The 22,228-nt window shown below is 40.9% G+C and overlaps 1 protein-coding gene across 1 annotated transcript; it reads right to left on the bottom strand.

The window, feature by feature from the left end:
- Nucleotides 1-4,619: 4,619 nt before the first annotated feature.
- Nucleotides 4,620-17,706, bottom strand: LOC111655267 (neuronal acetylcholine receptor subunit alpha-4-like). Its single transcript, XM_023406599.2, has 6 exons — nt 17,378-17,706; nt 14,415-14,566; nt 13,474-13,518; nt 13,275-13,384; nt 9,635-11,072; nt 4,620-7,670 (listed from the first exon to the last, which is right to left on the bottom strand). Exons 1-6 carry the CDS (start codon nt 17,427-17,429, stop codon nt 7,545-7,547), a joined length of 1,923 nt encoding a protein of 640 aa, XP_023262367.1. The 5' UTR covers nt 17,430-17,706; the 3' UTR covers nt 4,620-7,544.
- Nucleotides 17,707-22,228: the final 4,522 nt, after the last annotated feature.

Genomic DNA, 22,228 nt, shown 5'->3' with positions numbered 1-22,228 from the left:
CTGTGCATTTTCCTCTCTTTTTTACCCATACACCTTAACACAACTAAACTCCACTGTAAAAGCATGTTTACCACAGAATATTTAATGTTACACTTTTCTGGGAGAGGTTTCAATCATTCTGGCCAGAGGCTGCTCTGACGGTGAGTGCGGTACACCTTGACTTGGATGTCGAATGGTTTTAAAGATACAACCTTGGGAGTTGGTAGACCTTTACAGAGTTTTGAAGTGAAGCCCCTCCATTCGCCCACACCTTTTACCGGCTCATACACAGCATCTTTGAAGCTACGACCATAACCTCTCTATTAAATAATGAATTCAGGGAGCAGCTTGTCTGCACAGAGATCGGACACTGTAGGCGGTGGACGGGGTCGGGCAGTGGCTGCATCCACCTTGCTGCCTTTCAGACTCTCAAGTAAAGGTTGAAGTCGTGACGTTGGGTAGCTTCGGATGAGGTCTTCATCCTTTTTATGCTATCCTTCATGAGATTTTTTTAAATCTGAAATTGACGTGACATAATAACAGAGCAACATTTTTAAAAAGAAAAGAGAACTCTAGTGTTTCCTGCCTGCATTCAACCATTTTTAATGACTACATCCACAAGAATCAAGCCAGCAAAAAAAAAAGAAAAAGAAATACAGAAGTTTAGTGAGAGCTGGAGTCCATGAAAGACAGCTAGAAAACCAGAGACCAACAGCATGTGGCAGTGATTGTGTTTTCCCTAAGGGGGAAGTGATAATAAATACCTCATGTTAAAGCAATAAGAACAGCAGAGAGATACAGTGCACTTTGGGAGACGTCCATGAAGTCTCTGGCTGGACTGCGGCGGAGCAGAGGGCAGCCGCACATGCAGAACTCACAAACCCTCCACTCGGTACCCCGAGGGAAAGCCCACTCACGCTCTGATCTGTTGAGTGGCAGCACTTTTAGATTGCTAGTGACTGGAGGGATCAGACTGAATTTGCTGATCGTTGGGGAAAAATGGTGAAATGCGCCATGTGTGTTGATTTAATAGGATCCCTCGGGGGGTCTGTACTTCACGCTTTACCCCATTTATGAGCCTCGGGTCTAGGGGGTATTGCTGCCCAGCCACTAGCAGGTTTGTGTGTGTGACAGTGTTCAGGTCCAGGTGTGTACACACTCCTCCTGCAGACATCTGTCTCATGTATGGATTCAGACTGGCCTGTTAGGGGAGTCTTAGCTGCTAACTGGCACTTCATCAGAGCCTGGATTATGTGATTAAGGATGTGTGATAGGAGAATTGATTGGGAGGCCACCATGGCAGATGTCTTACGAATTCATGCTGTTGAACTAGGGGCTGCCAGGCTAAAGGGGTTGGCCTCTGGATGTGTGGAGCATGGTAAGCTGTCTAATGGTGTTTACATGGCTCTCTCTGGTACAAATTTGCATCTGATATCTACACACAGCATCGTCTCGTTGTGAAAATTGTGTTTACTATCCACCGATTTTCCTGTCATGTAGAGTGGCCTCGGAAAGTCGTAAACGCCTTCACTTTTTTCATATTTTGCTCTGTTGTAGACAAAATGTGAAAAAGGTTTTGATGAAACAAACTCAAATCATAATCACTGAGCAGCTTTCTCAGTTTGTTCAGTTGTCATGGAGATGGATCCGTTGACAGTTGCTGTTGCTGTTATGATTTCACACTTTGTCCTCAAAGTGGTAGCTCACAAGCTAAGCGTGAAAGATCATTCTTGATCTTGGAAGTGGTGGTTAGAACAATCTTTATCAGCAGAGATTAGTGTGTTAGCATATGCTAACATTTGTGCTTAATACAAAGGCAAGGAGACGGATGGGAGTGTCATTCTTTTTGCAGACAAAAGTGTTTGACAAGTGAAGTTTTTGACTTGACAGCGGTAGATGGAAAATAACAGGATTACCGAAGTTGTGACGGTTCATCCCAAGCAGAACATGAATGTCTGTGCAAAGTCTAATGGAGTTGTTGAGACGTTCCCTTCAAAGCAGAAAAGCACAGCATCATGATGGCATTAGAGGAAACGTCAGGGCATCACTGAAGTCAGCAGAATACTTCTTCTGAGAACCATGAATGTCTGTACAAAATTATGTGTCAATCCATATGTTAAAGGTTAAAATATTTCACAGAGTGAAAACTAGAGGAAGAATCTGGGGACCATGAATGTCTGTACAACACATCCAGTAGTTGAGAGAAAATTGAAATTAAAATGGTCATGTAGGACACATCAGCTGGTTAATAGTGGAAACGTTAAAGCATTTTGATATTCTCAGAGTCTTGGGCCACATTCGTGTGTGGAAATGAATCAGAATGGACTTTTATCTAAACACACTGAGATTGTTCAGGTCATTATAATTCGCTTGGAGTGTTCTTCTTCTCCCCCTCAGTGGTGTTTGCCAGCTAACGGAGATTGGAAAAGCGCTAGTGGAGCACTGCCAAGGGCTACAGGCACCTGCACCTGCCCGGGCTGATTTTAAAGCCCCAGAGCTGAGTTCCAAGTCTCGGCCCCAACCTCAACAGACCCTCCAGCTTGAATTTTTATTTCTGTCGTCTTGTCTGTTTTCTCCCATTGCACACAGCAATTTGAGCTCATGCAGTAGATTAGGAATATGTGTAAAGTTACACATGCTGGTTGGTTTGAGTGTAAACAGGAAATAAGTAAATATCAAAAACAGTTCCCTCCTTACATGTGATCTCAGACACAGTTTTTCAGTTAAAATTTTCACCCTTTTTACTTTCAGATTTCTGTTTACAGTGATTTGTCATTTTGTTATTGGAAAAAACTGGTTTATTAACACATGAATTTGCCAGTCATCTCTTGACTGCACTTTCATAATAGAAGCACGATGTTCTTTGCCCAGTTGGCTTTGAATCTTGGATGCAGATGCTGTTCTCCCACTAAAAAAAAAAAAAAAAATGTTGGCTTGACACACAGGGCTTTCAAATCGTGACTTTTGCTTTAAATGAGAGTGACTTTGTGGAGATATCGCCATCGCACTCGATGGACGTGTATGTGGGCGTGTGAGGGACTGTAGCAATAACAGAAGAGTTTGGAGGGCGGTGGCTTTTGTTTAACACCTGTCTGACCTTTTGATTACATTTTTATTTGTAAAGCTAATAATAAATATACCTGCTCTACTCTACCATATACGTCAGAAAGGAAAGTCTAACAGTCGTAGCAAGAGGAACTAAGGAGCTAATCCCATATATAAACATATGATAGATAGATAGATAGATAGATAGATACTTTATTTATTTATTTATACTGTACATATGCATCTACCGCCTTCCTCTTAAATATATACGTTTCTTTGTTATATGTTTTGTATATACATACATACATTCTAAATTTACGTAGATTTCCCTGCATGATATAAAATTAGTATTTCTGCAATTGAAAATGTATATATTTGAAAGTGAAAATATATTGTATGTATGTTAAAGAAAAGCAAATGAATATGGCGGTGAAACTATATGTGCATTATGTGAAAGGCCCAGAATGAACTATGGCTTGCACATACAGTGCATATTTAGCTGTACAGATCGATAGATAGTCTTCTACATAGTTTATCAGGAAGAAGCTAGCAGTATTACCATAAGCTTCATCAATCTAATCACTGGATTTAGCCAGTGTTATTAAATTACAACACCTCTCATTGTGTGAATTAATTAGTTAATCCCTGGCCCATGTATCTGCAAAGACAATCACTTAATTGAAATTAGCACTGAAGGTCAATTTTTTTTATCAAGGTAAATTTAATAGTTATTTATAATGTGATATTTAGCTGTAATAAATAACCGTACTCGCATGGCATTTTGCACCGTTTTCTTTAAGCAGCCATCTACCGCCTGAAGTCATTTGTAATTTGCCTTTGTACAAGTACTTAATACTGAAATTATGCATACGAAATCCCTGCTGAAAAAGCCACGTCTTATCAGTTAATGGAAATAAGTTTGTAGTTTCATAAAGACCATCCTCGCTTCATTTCAGAATTCAATAGACAATATACCAGTGTTGAGTTTCCAGAGAAAACTGGAAGGACAAATGGAAATTACTATCCGTTCATATATGGATGTGTGCATACAGACAAAAGACTAACTTCAGCTTGTCTTTCTTTGTGTTTTTAACTAATTTGCAGATGCTTGAAAAGCCAAATTGCTTCTTCATATTTCATACTATCATCCGGCATTTCTTCTGCAGATTATCTGCTGAAAATCAATGAAGATATACGCAGCACTGCAGGTATTTCACCTTGTTTACAGTGCACTGTTTCCAAATTATGCCAAATTGCCATTTTCTCCTGTCTGTGATTTTACATAATGATCAGTGGTCGGTCTTTTGCTGAGCCAGTGGAAACGCAATAGTTCGTTGGCTGAGGTCAAAATTGAGGTCATCACTTTGTGCGTTCAGGTGTAACGTTAGATGCTTTTAAATCTAATCAAATCTGGGGTGGAACATCAGGATGCAGATGTATGGGAACAGGATTAAAGTGGGAAAGAGTTGGTGACCGGCTGGTGAACAGTAATTTAATATGTTATCCATTAACAATTTCAGAGAAGATGCGGAAATCAATGACATCGCTGATCCTCAGGTGTTGCAAAGCAGTCGCACTGCAGTGTTAGTTGTTAATGCACTCCTTTTAGCACTCTTTGTTTTACAGAATGTAATGTTTTTAATGAGAGGGAAGAAAGGTACAATTTTAACTTTGTGACTACAACACATGCACATATGTACAGATATAAAAACAGACAACAGGAAATTTCCTCTTTTCATTTTCCACTAGCAGTTATTGATTGAATTTTACTGGAGAAAATGAAAGTATTACCCCAACAAATATTCATGTTACATGACTGTAGTTTCATTGTTTCAGTCTCCATCCATTCACTGATACATTTATCACTGTACTGATTGTTATTAATTTTACAAATTTATCCATCTTGCAGCTTAATCATTATTTAAGCGGAGACCACTCTTCAGGGCAAAAATGTGAATTTTAAAAGGAAAAATGAAAAAACTCTCAATGATTTGATGAAGTAATTTCATACCATATTCAACCGTTTTTGGTTTTGCTTTGCTTTATTGTACATAAAATTAATTTAAAACAGAAAAATTATAAAAAACATATAACTGCTCAAGTGCATGGAACAAAGAAACCCAGAAAGCTTTCACATCTCACACCAGGAGAAAAAGGAAAAATAAACAAAAAAAAGCTATTCAAGACATAGGCACAGGTGAGTTTGGCACAATAAACAAAACAACTGCAACAAAGTTAATGAACCAGTAAAGCATCTAAAAAAAAAAAAAAAATACAAAAAGTTAATAATATAAATACATTATGTACATATCAGACAAAAAATATCTATATATACTTTTGTACACTCTGGTTAAAATAATGTAAAATGTAAGGGGCATTTAAAATAAAACTTAAAATAAATTCTGAAAATATTATTTAGACAGAAAATAATACAAATAAATACAACATAACCATTGTGAAATCAGCGGTTTTGTGGATTGTAAAGTGAAACAAATGCTGAATAATTACAGTTTAGATCAGTTTCGCAACCTTTTTAGTACAAATTGTTAATTAAAACACTATATTGGCTGTTACCCAATCAGTGCAGACAGTGTGTTTGTGAGCTTTTACAGTACCAGAGCAACAACTATTTGAATGTTACCTGATTTTGTGATGGAAACTCAACAAGAGTCTGCTGCTATGCCAGTGGTTGTGTGAGGCTGCACACCTAATATCAGCATGCTAACATAGTACCAATAACAATGTTATCATGCTCATGTTTAGCACGAATAATATTTAACATGTTCATGATCTCAGCTTAGCATATTGGCATACCAATTTATTTATTTATTTATTTTTTATTGTTTTTATTTTATTTTTTATTATTTGAATTTAAACCAAAGTGCTGGACAAATTAAAATTACATTACAGTTCATCCTGAGAGCAGATATTGAAAAGACCCATTAAGCAAAAGCTGCAAAAGTCAGGTCCGTATCAAAGTTACGGGAAAGTGACGTTATTAAAGGACCAGTAGGATTTAGTGACACCTAGTGGTGAGGTTGAAATCTGCACTCTCACAACTGAACACAAACACAAAAGACCCTTCCTTGGTTTGTCCGTTCAGGGCTACAGTAGAAACATGGTGGTGCAACATGGCGGGCTCTGTGGAAGAAGACCCGCTCCCTCTGTAGATGTGAAGGGCTCATTCTGAGCGAACGCAAACAAAAATCTAAGTTTCAGGTGATTTTACACTAGTGAAAACATAATTATGAATATTATATTCCACTAATTCCTACTCATTTGTCCTTTAGCAGCATCGTGGAGCTATTCAATTATAAAGTCTTAAAATCAACCTCAGGTATGATAATAATAACATTAATAATGAATTCTCTTTGTGGTAGAAAGTGTCCGCTGCAATTTTTCATCAAAAAAAATGTGATACCTTGGTAACTGGTGTCTTACACTAATGGTGTTATTAACATTTCCCATAAACACCGTCACTTCTGTGCCTGTTGGCATCGACTTCATCATCACTCTCTCTCTCTCTCTCCCTCCACTCTCCGCCTTAGCCAGAAACTTTCAAATCATTTTGTGCATCAAGAACATCTCTCTTTTGTGTTTCACACCGTAAAAGCCGTTAGATCAGATCTGATGTTCACAATGCAGTGCATTTCATTATTTAAGATTTAAATGCAAATTTCACCTTTGACTTTTAATAGCAATGCCAAAGTTGAACAATTATGACCTAAAAAAAATCATGTTTGACACACACACAAAAAAAGAAACTCAGACCATTCATCCCACTTATATTCTACTCATTTATCGAGCAATAGAAAGAACTAAATGTGTCCTTGCCTTTTTTTTTGAAGTGGCTGAGGTTGATGTGCAGCCAGAGAGAGTGACTTTAAATCCTTGTTAACACCAAAGTGCTGTGGGAGTACCAAAGAGAATGGCTGGAGGAAATATTGAATACGCGTGTTTCTTTAACTGCTAGGATTAGAGAATCACAGTGATGTCTGTGTCCTTGCCTGAGCAGTGACCATTCCCTCCCAGCACAGAATTCTGCCCGGAAACATCATCATTTCATGAATATTTGTCACCTGTTGCCCAGACGCTGTAACACTGACACCAAACTTTACATGGTCTCATAATAAATAGCTCACAATGCTTCGGCCGTCCTGTGGTGTCATCCGCCGTTATAAACAGGTCAAAGTCCGTTCTTCATTGTTTTTCGTGAAGGTGACAGCTCGAGCGATTCAGCTCGATGTCAAAATGGAGTGGTGCGGAAGGATATTTCCACCGTTGGCCTTTTGCCCTCATAAAAAATTTATATGCCCACTGGAATCAAAGATAGATATTTCATCTCGTTTCTCCACGAGTAACCTTCTGATAACCCCGGGGCAGGGGCGAGGAATGTGACTTGTAGCTCCTTTGAAAAATAGAAAATAAGAAGATAAATGATAAACTTTTTTTTTTCTTACAATATAACGCAACGTGTCCTCCTGTCAGAGTTATTGACTTTTTCCTTGATGGCGATGATTCTAAATCATTCCAGCCAGCCAAGGAGGAAGAAAGAGTCCCACAGATCCCAGTATACACACCAGTACAAACATCCAGAGGAATATCCTGTCGATGACCATGGCCACATACTTCCAGTCCTCCTTCACCTAGCAGAGAGGAGAAACAGCAGAGAGGGACATTTCAAATTTCACACCACACCACCTTTCATTTTACCAGCTGTCACTTTTTACCCTTGATTGATTTCTCTCGAATGGCTGATTTTTTCATTATGAGGCAGCTATCTCCTAAATGTCAGTCAATCCCTGCTTGTTTCTCTTATGAAAAATTCAAGGTCAAATAACTGAGGTCCCATTGTTTCAAAGACAGGCCTTCTCCAGCTAGAGATAGATGGAGCATTGTAGTATTGACACTGACTGATGTCAGTGAATACGATAACTTCCACCACTTGTTTTAGAATAGTTGCACATATTTTTTAACTTGTCCTCCCATTGCAATGAGAAACCCTTTTTTTTGCAGAGACAAAGAATCAGTGCTTAAACAGGTTTTGCTGCTTCGCAATTTCCCAATCAAATTACATTTTCACTGATAAAGCCGAGTTGTTATGCCTCATGTCTCCGGCTCTGGCGACTTGTTTTCGGGTTGTCCGTCTGTCCCATTCTCATGGAAACGATATCTCAGTAACGCCTCGACGTAACTTCTTTAATTTTGACACAAACATTCACTTGGACTAAAGATTGTACTGATTAGATTTTGGTGACTAAAGGTTAAAGGTCAAGGTCACGATGACCTTGCAAAACGTGATTTTGGCCTTTTGAACACAATATTTCAAGAATTCTTCGAGGGAATCCCTTCACATTTGGTGCAAACATTCACTTGGACTCAAGGATGAATTTATTAGATTTTGGTGGTCAAAGGTCACGGAGAAGTCTGAGTGGTGGAGGTAGACAACCACAAGGCGGTAATTCTAGTTTTTGTTGTTGAAAGAGAAGAGTGACTTGTTACTTAAGGTTCTGATATACTTGCTGGCCCCAATCTGCCCGTAGAGGACTTTTTAAAACTTGAGGTGCAAAAAAAGTATACAGGAAGATGTGTTTAAACAAATTCAAAATAACTTGATAAAAAAGATGCAGAATTCACTACCTGTGGAATGCCATAGTTAACCCACTATCCACACAAGCTCCAGCAGTTAACAACCCTGCCCATGATTCTTCCTTTTTGTTTTACCTGCTTTATGACCATGAACAGGATTGAAACCTGGTTTGACATGTTCTGTTCGTTAGCTATGCTCTGCTGCCTCACTTGGGTAAAGCCCTTTGAATTTGAGTGAAACCGAAGCTAATGTTACGAGGCAGTCGTGTTTTACTCAGTTGTAAGTCGGATGGCTGTTGGATCAAAGGGCACAGCTTGTTGTGATTGTACACTGAGAATTTTGAATTTGAACAGACAATTACTGTGCAAATATTCAATTTTTTCCCACATTCAAATGGTAGCTTGAATTTGGAATAAAAAATATACAGCCCTATTGGTTATTTGTGCTGAAGGGATTTTATTTGTATCCAGAAGTAGGGGAGACGAAGGATAGTTGTAACACAGGTCAGTTGTTACACTTCCAGTTTCTCCAATTTGGAACAAGTTAAGTTTTTTTTAACTTCATTTATTCTTGTTATAGAATTTCCTTCTCTGTGGTTAAACTCTTCGAGCTTAAATCATGTTTATCGTGTGTCTATGTAGATGCTGTTCACTTTAAGTTAAGCTGGGTAAGTTGTAACAACAACACAGACACATTATATTTTACATTTCGACCCCAGGATATGTTACAAGTAACCCAGACTATTGGGTGAAATGTAACATTTAACTTCCAGCGTTTGAGACATAACCATGCATTTTCTGTTTGTGTTGCAGAGATAACATCTACACCATTTAATAACAGACACTTGTAAATAGTTTGCCTTACATTTTGTAGGCACTGGCTTAAAAGACCTCCAAGATACAGACAGAAATGTTACAACCATCCCCGGTCTCCCCTACTGAGTGATCTGAAAAAGCACACTGAGTAATGAGGCACTCTGAGACTTTACTGGTAACTTGAAAAAAAACTCTGTTAACTCACTGAAAAGTCTGCATCCTCTGCCCGGAGATGATCAGCGATGTACTGAACTCCCTCGATGGCCCGTTGCATAGCTGGGGAAATGGTTGCAACCATGGTGTCCTGTTGTGTACTTGCATCTTTCATGGACTCTGCTGAGAAGGTTTCTGCTAGGTGATCTACAGGGGGTTGTTTCTTCACCCGCCCTGTGATCCCGATGAACCCGGGCCCTTCGTCATGCAGACAGCAGTACTGGAAGCTGCGGGAGCGACAGCGATGCTCAGCTCTCTGAGGAAGCTCCTTCTGTTGGTCACACATTTGCTCTACACTGAGGGAGCGGCCGTTCGGGGCCAGCGAATTTGGCTCTTCCCTTGACAGGCTGCGAAGTGGGCCCAGTGGCAAAGACGGGGGCAAGGACAACTGGGAACAAGACGAGGCCGCGGAGTTGTGTCCTCGTAAGGTTTGTTTGTCTGAGAGAACCGAATACTGACCGGATGTGGGCCGGCAGAAGATGTTGGCCTTTAGTGGGTGATCTCCCTGGGTGTGGTCCTGAAGGGGGGAGGATGGCGGAGAAGGTGAGCAAACAAGGATGCTTGGACTGTCGGACGGAGTCTTTGGGAGTGCATTCTCTACCTGTCTCAACTGTCTCAGTCCTGTCTCTAACCCCGCCCAGAAGGCCTGAGAGTTGCCTGTTGCCGATATCGTGGTTGGACGGTGCATCATCTCGATAAGCTTCTTGCAGTGCTGCTTTGCGGTGCCTGGCGGACGCTTCATGAAGAGGACTCGAGGCACCCAGTCCAAGAACACCCTCCGCACCCAGTGAGGCATGCCATGGGTTTGTGGCGAGCGGTGATGCACATTTAACACGAAGACTGTAATTATGATAGAGAGTGTGACAAAAACCATGGTGAACAGTAGGTATTCACCGATCAGTGGAATCACCAGCGATGTAGACGGTATGATCTCTGTGATCAGCAGGAGGAACACGGTTAGAGACAGTAACACTGAGATACACAAGGTAATCTTCTCTCCACATTGCGACGGTAAATAAAACACCAGCACAGTCAAACAGGAGATGAGCAGACAAGGGATGATGAGGTTAATAGTGTAGAACAACGGAAGCCTCCGGATGATGAAGTAGTAAGTGATGTCTGCATAGATCTCTGTGCAGCACTCGTACTTCTTGGTATTGTACTTGCCCACTGCGTTCATGATAACCCACTCGCCGCTCTCCCAGTAGTCCATCTGGTCCACGTCACTGTCCATGCTGATCAGATCGATCTTGGCGCGGTCATAGGTCCACGAGCCGAACTTCATCTTGCAGCTTTGCTGGTCAAAAGGGAAGAAGGTAACATCTATGCTGCACGAAGACTTATAAATCGCTGGTGGCATCCACTTTATCCGACCGTCGTGGAACAGGTGCGCCTTTGTAAGGTGAGTCACCGCGAAGTCGCCGTCGGCACTGAAGATGAGGAATAGGACATAAAAGGGGGAGAAAGATGGAAACACATTAATCGTTTATACTGTACTTTTTTGCCTTCATCAAAAGTTTAAGACTTTATTTCTGGGCAATTTCTCAAAGCAATGAATCTATTTAGATTGAATTAGGTCCATTTCCTAGCTTTTTCTTGGAGCTTTTTCTTGGAGGCTACAGTGAGTCAGTGTCCGAAAGTGACAAGATGGGCTAGTTAGTTAGTGTGCTAACTTCAGTAGAAGAAAAGACGAGATAGAGACAGGAGTTAACATTGGCGTTGCTCTCCACTGCTGAAGTTTGATGCTGAACTCAGATCGTTTCCTCCAGACTGGTAAGTACAAAATTACCTATGTAGCACCTTACAAATAGGCTACCTTTAAGATTAGTGCAATAAACAGTTATCATTTCACCCGAGGTCATTGAGGAACTACAAGCTAAAAATTAAAGTGGTATTTTTATTTGAATGATCAGTTGACCAACATGAAAATTCAGATTTTTTTTATATAGTGTTAAAAGCAAACAAAATGACGCTTCACTTATTTTCTTTCAAAAAAAAAGAACTATTTAAATAAAATAACTAATTTGGGAATTATTTACTTATTCTAATTTTTGTTCTCTTCCCTCCGTCATTCCCCCTCTACTCGTATTAGCTCAAATTCTTCTAAGAAGCTTTATTTGTTAATGTACATATGCCGACGACACTCACATTTATCTGTGTCACCAAGCAAAAACTAAATGATTGGGTGCATTCCCTATGACGAAAAAATGATAAAGCCAAAGTAATTGTTTTTGGTGGCACAGAAGAAACACTGGAAGTCAGTGCTCTAATCCAGCAGTGACAGCCTCCTCTGTCTCTCTCCTTTCTCCTCTGTCTCTACTTGATCTGATTAATCTCTGTTGTGCGTACCAAACCTCTCACATCATTCCAGTGCTGTCATTACACACCTGAGCACCACTCATTACTTCCTGCCTCAGCCTCATCATCTGACCCAGTCATCTGCCCACCTATAGTTGCAATTAGCCTCAGTACATACAGAGAATATCTATCAGTCACTCTGTGGTGGATCATGTGACTTCATTCTGCTCTGCCTGTATCTGTCTGTCTGACATATTCCTCTGGATTCCTTTCTAATCATTAAATGTAAGCCTGTTTTGAAGACCACTGAAGGGAGACATACGTCACTTGGCATCACGGCCAATGCAGTTGCCCTTTAGTCTGATCCCTAAATCTTAGCGTAGTCATAGATACAGATGTAAATTTTAATCACCACATCAAAACAAAGTCAGAACCACCATCTCAAAATCTTCATGTCCAAATAAGAAGCCTTGCCTAAAAGTTTGACTATTTAGAAAAAAACAACTCTTTACAGACTTCAGCTCATTCAGAAGTCTACTGCTCAAGTCTTTACAAAGTCGAAACCAGCTGAGCATATCACTTCACCTCTCAAATCTCTGCTCCCAGTCCGTCAAAGAATCGATTTTAAAGTCCAGCTACTCAACTTTTTTTTTTTTTTTAAATCAGAAAGTGGGTTAGGATCAGAAAACTTAAACTAAAAATTTACTTCATGTCATTTTGTTGTTTTAGTCTCAGTGTCTTATGTCGACACCTTTGGAATACCCAGTTAATGAAATGTGCCTGACAAATGAAATTACCATGACATGCCTTGACGTCTGAGTTCCCACAAATGAATGACTGAGAAAAAGCACGATCATGTCTGTGTAACGACGTGTGAATTCTGTCTTGCCCGTTTCTGATACGGTTTCTCAGTATTTGCCAATTTCCCCTTGTCTAGAGTGAAAATAAACACACATCTACTTGATTCACTCGCACTGGACGTGTTTTATCTGATGCCCTTTGAATCACGTCCAGTTACATTTCATCTTCTAATGTATTGCTTTGTATGGGGTACCAAGCTTTGTTTGTACGCGGATCCATTAAGGCTGACCTTGTTCACATTTATTTCAGCTGAATTACATTACGACATTGGCACAGGACAAAATTTGGCACAACGGCAGAATCTTCATGTTTTCTCTCCAGCCATACCATCTGTTGGAATTGGATCATCACAATCTGAACATTAGTTGCCGTAGGATTTCTTTTCTTTTTTTTTTTTTACGCCTTGAAAATGGCCACAACTAAAATCTCAGCAACCGCTTTGTGCAACATGAAAACATTATACAAATCCTCACTTGTTGTACAGGACAATGTCAGGCCTCCAGATGATCTCTGAGGGGATACGGATGGAGGTGACATTTTCGTATTCCTCCGGGTTCCAGCGGAGTTTGTAATCGTTCCATTCCTGTAGGAGAACATTATTCGTATTTACATACTGCACCTTTATATTGGACTGTATCTTTAGTATGCGTTTTGTCTCTCATCACTACATACTTGCTTGACCCACACATTTGTAGTCATCATCTGGTTCTTCTCATCCTTATTTCATGTAAACAGAAGAGAAAATTATTCCGATATTTATCATAATTTCTTTGAACATCTCTTTTTCTAGTGATTTATTTTTTGCAAAGTTGCCATGTGCACTCATGAATAAGTTATAAAACAAATCAATATACATACCCAGTATTTTTTTTTTTTAAGACTTCATGCAAAAAAAACAAACAAACACCCTCACTGTATCTGTATCTGTTGCTTATTTGGCAAGCTGCTCTTCCTCCAGCAACATCTAAGACACAGCAGTCAGTAAAAAAAACACACTCTGTAGGAGAGGGCAACTTCGCCCAGAGCTGACTCTCCCTACCAGGCATGTGAGGCGAGCGCAGTTACCTAATTGTGTGTCAAAAACCTGGAGAATCATCCCTGCAGCAACATATTCAGTCTTAAAGCGGCACTCTGCGACGTTTGCTTGGCTCCAAATGGCAGTTGGAGGTGTTTCAACTTTAGTCCACAGAAACCCTGCAACGTAAAACTCCAGACGTGCTTAAAAACTCCAATCTCCAGACAGTCTGTTGAGACCAGCTGTGTCTGGTTTGCTTTTTTTTTAGGAGACACTTTTGAATATTTACTGCCGGTGTTAGGATACTTGACACCTGAATTTAATTTGGGAAAATAATTCAATCTCTCCTGTTGTGGTTTCATTTCCGCTGATAAGTGATCTGTATATCTAAATGTATCTCTCTTGTCTGGTGTTGGCTTTGAGCTGGCTGATATTGTGACTATAATGAATATAATACGTATAACAAAAAGGGCACAACTGGAGATGTATCATTTACACCTTGAGCCAGCACAACTTAACAATAAATCAACCCTTTAAGAAAGATGTTCAGTGTTTCTGCTGTTGGTGAAACATGACAAGGCTGTGAGGTTTTACTCACCACGTCAATAAGCTGGGCAATAGACAGTCCGAAGTGGACGAGCACTGTGTCTGAGGTGTTTTCCACGGGCCGGGAAAGCTTATTGTAATGTACAAACAGATCCTGGAGCAGCCTCTCTTCAGCATGGGCGCGAGGTCTGACTTGGTAACAAACTGAGAAAGAAATAAGGAATTAGACACAAATTAGAAAAGTGTAGCCTTTTATAGCCCCTTATATCAACTGTCTTAGTTGTGCATACTTTGCAGTGACCGTCTTTATCTTTATGACCAGCCTTTCTTTTGCGCATGTACACTATGAAATAGTAAATATAATTTCAAATGCATAATATTGAATATATTTTTCCACCATCTACAATACACTCATCTAAATTGGATTTAGCTGATGCCGCCGTAAAGAATCCACCGCTGTAGATACACAGTGTAATCTAAAGGAAGGGTGACCTCTATTATACAGGTGGCGTACGGTTACATGAGACTGTATCTGAGAGATGAGACGAATGGGGAAAGGAGGAGGGGAGGAGAGTGGGGGGGGGGATGAGAGAAGGAGGGAAAAAGGAGAGGAAGGATGAATCTGAATCTGAGGACATCCGTTGTGTCTCGGAACAGACGTGCTGATGGAGCGATCCATCGAGACGTCTCATCCCTCCTTCACCCCCCTCCCCAAACCCTCTTACCCTCTCTGCCACAGCCGCTCAGATGGAGCATCTCCATCCCTTCACCATCACCACCACCAAACCCCCTTTTTAGAATCAGCTCACATAGCACTGAGGATGACCTAACGAGGTCCGGGAACAATTAAAGAGACGGGGATCGTCCCGAGGCCTGTACAGTACAATGTCCTTTGTATTCCAGCCCTCTTTCCATATTCACTTAGGCTTTTCTCTGTTCTGGACACTCTGCCTCTGTGCAGGTAATTCAGTAGCACAGCAATACATCAAAGGCTGTGATTTATTTAACCGACCTAACTGATATTTCATTATGCCTGGCACTCCTGCATATCTCAATGTCTTTCTTGAATGTGGAGCATTGTATTGTTCATTATTATTTCTATTATTTATTGTGCAAAGGATTTTAAAAAGCTACAGGAGCTAGAGGGCGTTTGTTTATTACCTCATTATAACACGAGCAAAGTGGTTGCACAAGAAGTTTGAAATAATTATTTACTTATATGTCCAGGGTGTACCTCACCTTCTCACCCAGTGTGAATAAAAACCCTGAAATGATAAGTGGGATAATGGATGGATGGATGTTTCAAGAGTGCTGCTGCTGATATCTGTCTATCCATCTATCTATGCTCTGCTGTTTTAACGTGAATTCTTAAAATAGGGACGCAGGTGTTGTTGTCATGCTGCTGGCCTTCCTCTCAGGTCCTCTTTACCCACTCAATCCAAGCTGATGGGCCGTCCTTCAGCTGCCTGAAAACTGGCATCCACAATTTTTAAAGGTTTGGGATCAATATCTTATTAAATGGATATAGTTTCTTCTTTTTTTTTCCCCACTGTCCTCCTACGTCCTCTCTTCCTGTTTTCCACCTGAGTCTGTTTGACATGTCCAGACGCCCGACAACCTTGAAATGTCTCTACGTTTTACAGATGAGAGGAACTGACACAGGTACCTTTGTTTCATCACATCAGCTCAGAGCGGTATCTGTTGAGCGCAGGTGATATTGAATAAAGAGGGATGCTCCGGCAGATTCTCAAGAAGCCTGGAAACTAATGGGTTTAGATGGAGGAGCTCGCAGGATATCCTGACTTTGACAGTGTGAGGGTCGGAGCAGAAAATGTGTGTGTGCAGGAGAAAGTATAACTGTTGGATTAGTTCACTTCAGTTTGGTGTGCTTTACAAGGCGTCGTGAATAGCACTGGCGCTGACTGTGGTGTTACTCTCACAATGCAGAATATTCACTTTTCAGATAGAAACTTTATTATTACTTTATTATTACCCCCCAGTTCCCCCCAGTTATCCAGTTCCTCCTCACTTAAATCATACCAATTCGTCGTTGGTCTATACCAGTGTGCTCTCACTCTTTATTTATGCAGACACTGAAAATCAAGCATGATTAATGTAAATCCAGTGGAAAAATGACGCCAAATATCAGTTCTAGTAATGTGTTTTTGCAGGTAGTAAAGCACAATACAACAGTTTCATCCTGGTTAGTATCAGAGCTAGTGGACCCAGTTCTGTCCTCATTTGATCAATGCACTCTCATAAGCCGGTAATGTATGAGCGGGCAAATATCACCTCTTTTCTTTTTTTCATTCAAGTGAACGCTGCTCGAGAACTAGACAAAGCTTGTTACCAGGTCTCTAAGCAACCGAGGTTATTCAATGAAAGTATGGAAGTTTTCCTCTGTGTGTGTGTGTGTGTGTGTGTGTGTGTGTGTGTCCTGCTGAAGGTTGTGTGTTTTTGTCATTGATTGTATTACTAGTCTTGTCAGATTTGCTTTCAGTAAAATATCTTTCCTTTCTAATGAGTAATGGGACAAGAGCTTCACCAGGGACTGTGCAGAAATCATCATATTTCAGAATCGTATTTTACTTTACACCTTTTAACTGTCTTTTTAATATTTTCTTATTTTCTTTGGACCCTTCCGCTCACAAAAACTGCAAAACCCTCCCAGCCAAATACTCAAAATAATACATTTATGGCATAACAACATAGTGAAAATACAGTCATTCATTTTCTAAGTGAAGAGTGAAGGCACCAACTCTGTTTGTGAGTTGAGCACTGTGTATTTTCACTTCAGAATGAATTAAAAAAAAATACAATCTGAGTTGTTAAAAGTTGAAACAACCTCCACACCCTGCTCTGCAAAAAAGCAAGAAAAAAAAAAAGACAAATACATTCCCCTCCGCTTTTCCGGATCTCCTAATCTAATCATTTTCGCACAGTCCGTCACGTTGATTTAAAAAAAAAAAAAACAGAAAAAAAGAGAGGTAACAGACGAGAAGGAAAGTGATTTACCTTGTGGAGGGAGAGTGAAGAAAAGTAAGCTCAGACATTTGTACATATCCATAGTGCCTCCAGTAGGATCCAACTCTACGAGTGGACTCCTCCCCCCGTCCAACTTCTGCTGGACTTCAGACCTGATGGTCAGTCATCCCCAGAGCTGTAAATTCTGCCCTGTAACAAGCAACTCTTCAGGAGGTTCAGTTGAGGTGAAAGCAGCCAGATGGCGAGGTCGTGTCAGTCCGTGTCAGCCCTGGGCCCGGCGTTCCCCTCGGACCCATCCGTCCATCTCTCTTCACTTCCTGTCCTTTGTCAGTGCGAAGGACCTCAGACCTGTGCTCCAGTTTTTCCCTCATCCAACACTTGAAAGTCCCTCCTCACTCCACTGGAGTCCTTCATCCAAGTGTGGCTTATCCCTCTCTTCTCCACCCTCCCTGTCTACATTACTCCCTCCCTCGCCTCTCATCTCCCCGCCTCCTCACCTCATCTCCCTCTCCCTCTCTCTCTCTCTCTCTCTCACGCACATACACACCTCATTTCTCTCTTTCCCTCCCACTTATTTTCTTTTCTCCCTGTTCCAGTTTTCTGTCTCTCCCTCACTTCTTAACATGAAAAACTGTGAACTTTTTTGTCAGTCTGTGTGTGTGTGTGTGTGTGTGTGTGTGTGTATGTGTGTGTGTGTGTGAGTGACGGAGGGAGGGAGGAAGGGAAAGAGAGAGAATGTATCTGTTGAGATTTCCTTCCCAGTACATACACTATACATGAGCAGTGCTGTGTGTGTTTGTGAGTGTGTGTTTTTACAGACTACTGAATTTGTATGGAAGGCGTGTAACATACAGCAATGTGTGCAGTGTATGTGTGTGCGTGTGTGTGTGTGTAGATGTTTGTCAAAATCCAGTCTGGTAGAAGTGCCAGTGAGTCATTGGACCCCTGGATGCTCTTCAATCTCCTGCATGCCCTGTCTCTCAGGATCACATACTCTCCAATTCGCCCATCCCTTCATCTTACCCCCTCTTCCTTCTTCTCTTTTTAAACACCTCTGACCCTCATCTGCTGTCTTTTTTTTTTTTTTTTCCTCCATGCAATGTCTTACACACAGACAGAGTTTTCTCTTTCTTCGCGTCCTCCCTGAGCTTCGCTGCCTGTCTCCTTTACAGTGTTTGTACGTCAGCGGAGTTCGGTGCCAAGGCTGGCCATCTATTGAGATAGCTGCATTTGCCTGAGGTGTGTCTACTGTTGTTGTACATCTTTCTTTACTTTCCCTCAGCAATGCCCACATGTCATGTGTTGATGACATAAAGATAAAGAGAATAACCAGAGACACTTAAAAAAGCCTTGACTTAACAGTCATATTTACTTGAGATTGGCTGAGGCAGAAGCTGCGTTTGACTTTCTGACAGTTCTTTTGGACTGTGTTACATGATAGATTGCGGAAAAAAGAGGTCCAGGCGGAGATATATTTTGCTGCTGTAGATGTCTTTGTCAGATATGATTCTTTTCAATACACCATGAGCCCACAGAGAAAAAGCCTCCGCAGTGCACGCATTGATTTTTTCTAATCAAAGACAGGGCGCTCTTGATCCGGCGATGACTAACACCGACGTGACAGATGAAGAGATTCCTCTCACCAGTGTGCCACAAGTGCAGATGTACGTCCTTACCATCAGTGGATTGATAGATGATTATTTAGATTGGACTGCTGACAGGAGTCCAGCAGGAATTAATAAGTGGGACAGTGCAGCAGCAGCGGGGGGGAGGGGGGATTTCACTTTCAGGAAAAGGCAGGGTGCACAAATAGGCCAATTGCAGCCTGGTGGATGACATATACATTAGTTTATCTCACACCCACATACGAGCATACTGTATATAGTCTCCCTCAGCTGATGAGACGGACCATCTGTGCGTTCTCGCTTTTTCAATAGCAAGGGAGTGAGGGCGGTGTTCGCCTCCTGCAGCAGCCTCCTTAATAATTCAACTTGTCCTCACGTTGGAAAGGCTTTGGTGATCCCCAGACGGACACTTTGACCTCTGCTTCAGGTGGTCGCAGCCTAAAAACACTCGCTGACCCTCTGAGGCGATGTTTTATAAGCAGCTAGGGACCTGCGTTTGTAGCCAACCTATCGTGCACTGGACTGAAAAAGGATAATCAAAATTGTAAAGCAGTCACTGAGCTCCTGCGCAATTAATATCTGGCACCAAAAATAAAGCATGAGCTGTGCAGCGTCTTGGCATTTCACGGCCCTTCAGATTCAACTAGCTAGTTTGTATTAATGTGAGGTTTGTCGATGTCATCACTTTGTTTTTTTTTTTTGTATGGACACAACTTGGTCCCCTCTTCTGCAACTTTATCATAATTATTAATTTATCATAATTATTGTTAATATGTCTTTGCTGATAAAATGTAAAGTAGCATTCAGTTTGGTGAAAAGTACATATTGAAAACTACATCATTTTAAGACTTAAAAAAAACGACTTTGGGACTTCGACAAGACTCAATAGTTAGTTGTCAGTGTCCCATTGTGGGCTTTATTGATGCTGGTTTCCCCAGAGTCAGCTGATGATCCAACGTCAAGATGAATCCATATTGTTGCGGTGAAAAGTTTCATACTAAAGTTTAAAACACTTACTTTATTTTATTTTAATGTTTGCTGTCAATCTTATAAAAGCGTTGTACCTCAGGCCGTATCATATGAAAATGTAATCCACAGCTTTCATCAACATTTCATCTCAAGTCCAAACAGAAGTTATCTTCACCAAAGATAATTTTCCAAAACGTGGACAGTAAAGTTCCTATCTACCTAATTAGCACAATGCAATGAAAACAGTGGTGACGATGTCTTTTGACAGTATTAAGCCCCAGAACTTTACAGTTGTTTTTCTCCAAATAGATGATATTGCTGTAACAAAAATTTCAATTTCATTCACTGGACGTTAATGAGACCTAATGAGAGACTGTGTGGTTTCACTGCTAATCCTCAAGTCTGATGTATTTTCCCCTCTGTACATTTGCACTGAAGTTTTTTTTCAATGATAACCTCAATAATAATAACAACAACCTCAAAAAAATCCAATATTTCTTAACACAATGCCTCCTGTAGTTGACTTCTCACTGTTTATACCAGCGTTTTAGCCGCTGGAGTTCTGTGCCTACCTGAGACGCAGAGTTGCTCTAACTGCAACCCACCAATTATTTTTCTTTTTCAAAAAAAAAAAAAAACAGCCCAAACAAACCAACAACTTCCACTACATTTGGCCATAACAGTGATATAAGATAGCATAGCCCTGTTAGCTACAGGATACATACATGTATCTGACAACAATAACAGCGGGAGTGCGAGCTATAGATTTAACTTTAATCAGATAACTGTCAGAGCTCATTAGGGAATTGAATCATACATGTGAATAATAGCATTATTGATGGGCTCCCAAAAACCCAGTGAAGCATCTGTAGTATTGATCAGCTCACAGTGTGTTCCCACTGAAGCCGTCCTCTGTGAGGAGAGCTCCCTGGAACAGCCCCGGGGATCTGAGATCAGCAGGTCGGCTCGCTCTCAACAGCGCATGTTTTGCCTTAGTGATTCACACAGCTTCCTTTGTTACGCTCACTCTAACATGCATCCACCTTCACACACACACACACACACACAAAGCCCACGCAGAAACAGGGATTCATCCCATGCATGCATAAACACCTAGCCTACTAAGGTTGCCAGTATCACCTGTCAATCATGACTACTGCCTCTTAAAAGAAGAGACAGAAATTCTTCGACACCTTTCATGGAATATCTCGGACAGTTTTCACAGATGCGTCTGTGCGAATGCCTTGTACGGATATGAACCAAAGGGTAGTTTTTCAAGGTTTAAATAATAATAGTGTTGTTGCCTTTGCTGTCACATTGTCTTCTTTTTTTTTTTTGTCAGGTTTGCTTTCAGAACGGAGTCAAATTGGATCAAACTCGCACCTCGAAGCAGTGGATGGAGGTTGAAGCCATGCTGTGTGCTGTGGGCGAAGGCAAATGTTGACATAGACAGATGCCAACCATGAGCCCACCTGCAACAGCCCAGGGGTGAGCTGCGATGGCCACTGATCAGGTAACAACAGAGATGGGGCACCTGCAGCATCTGTGGGAGGAGAACACCATCTGTTAGCCATATACACACAACCATAACAAAATATCAGAGTACCATCTCTGTTGTTTTCTTTAAAAAGGGATACATAAATTAATGTTGTTTTTTTTGTTAAACTATGAGACAGCGATGACAATTCAATGACGTCCTTTCGCACCGGCTGACGCCAGATGATGGTATCACTGCTGTCTGAGATCAATATCATTTTGATCACAGTGAGAATCAATAGGCACAAAGGCCATTAAACCATTAAATGATGTCCAGGAACAAAAGTAGTGATGCCTTCATGTGTCATTTTCTATCACCGTTAATTGATCGATCATCACTGTGATACGACAGACCCATTAGAACTACATTATAATGCTGTTCATTGATGTCTCATGTTAGTGAAAGTAATGACAGCTTCACTTGCTGCAGAATATCGCAGTGTCAGTGTTGGGGCACCTCACATTAGAGAATATTATTGGGAGAAGAAGACATTTAATTTATATGACGATACATTGATGTTTTCATATGGAGTGGAAATAGGGGAGACCGGGGATGGTTGTAACACTTTTTGATTCAGCTCCTATAACTTGCAGAATGTTTGCGGTAGGGTACTCAGATTTTGATACAAAGTACCCTCATTTGTCTACTACAAATAGCAATGTTTTTAACTTCTCCAACTATATCACAGAATTCATTATTTGATGTCAAATGCAAGGAGTGCCATTGTTACAACCTACCCCACTACCAGGG

The sequence above is a fragment of the Seriola lalandi genome, unplaced genomic scaffold (genome assembly GCF_002814215.2).
Source record: "Seriola lalandi dorsalis isolate HSWRI2012SDOR001 ecotype SW California unplaced genomic scaffold, Sedor1 jcf7180002054312, whole genome shotgun sequence".
NCBI classification, from domain to species: Eukaryota; Metazoa; Chordata; class Actinopteri; order Carangiformes; family Carangidae; genus Seriola; species Seriola lalandi.
This window is presented reverse-complemented; position numbering and strand designations above follow the sequence as displayed.

Bases quoted from the DNA above. Each gene is read 5' to 3' on its own strand.
- LOC111655267 (XM_023406599.2), bottom strand. From the start codon at position 17,429: ATGGATATGTACAAATGTCTGAGCTTACTTTTCTTCACTCTCCCTCCA. The intron at 14,567-17,377 runs GTAAATCACTTT...TTTCTTTCTCAG, and splicing joins CTTCACTCTCCCTCCACAAG to TTTGTTACCAAGTCAGACCT. The intron at 13,519-14,414 runs GTGAGTAAAACC...ACATGAAATAAG, and splicing joins TTGCCCAGCTTATTGACGTG to GATGAGAAGAACCAGATGAT.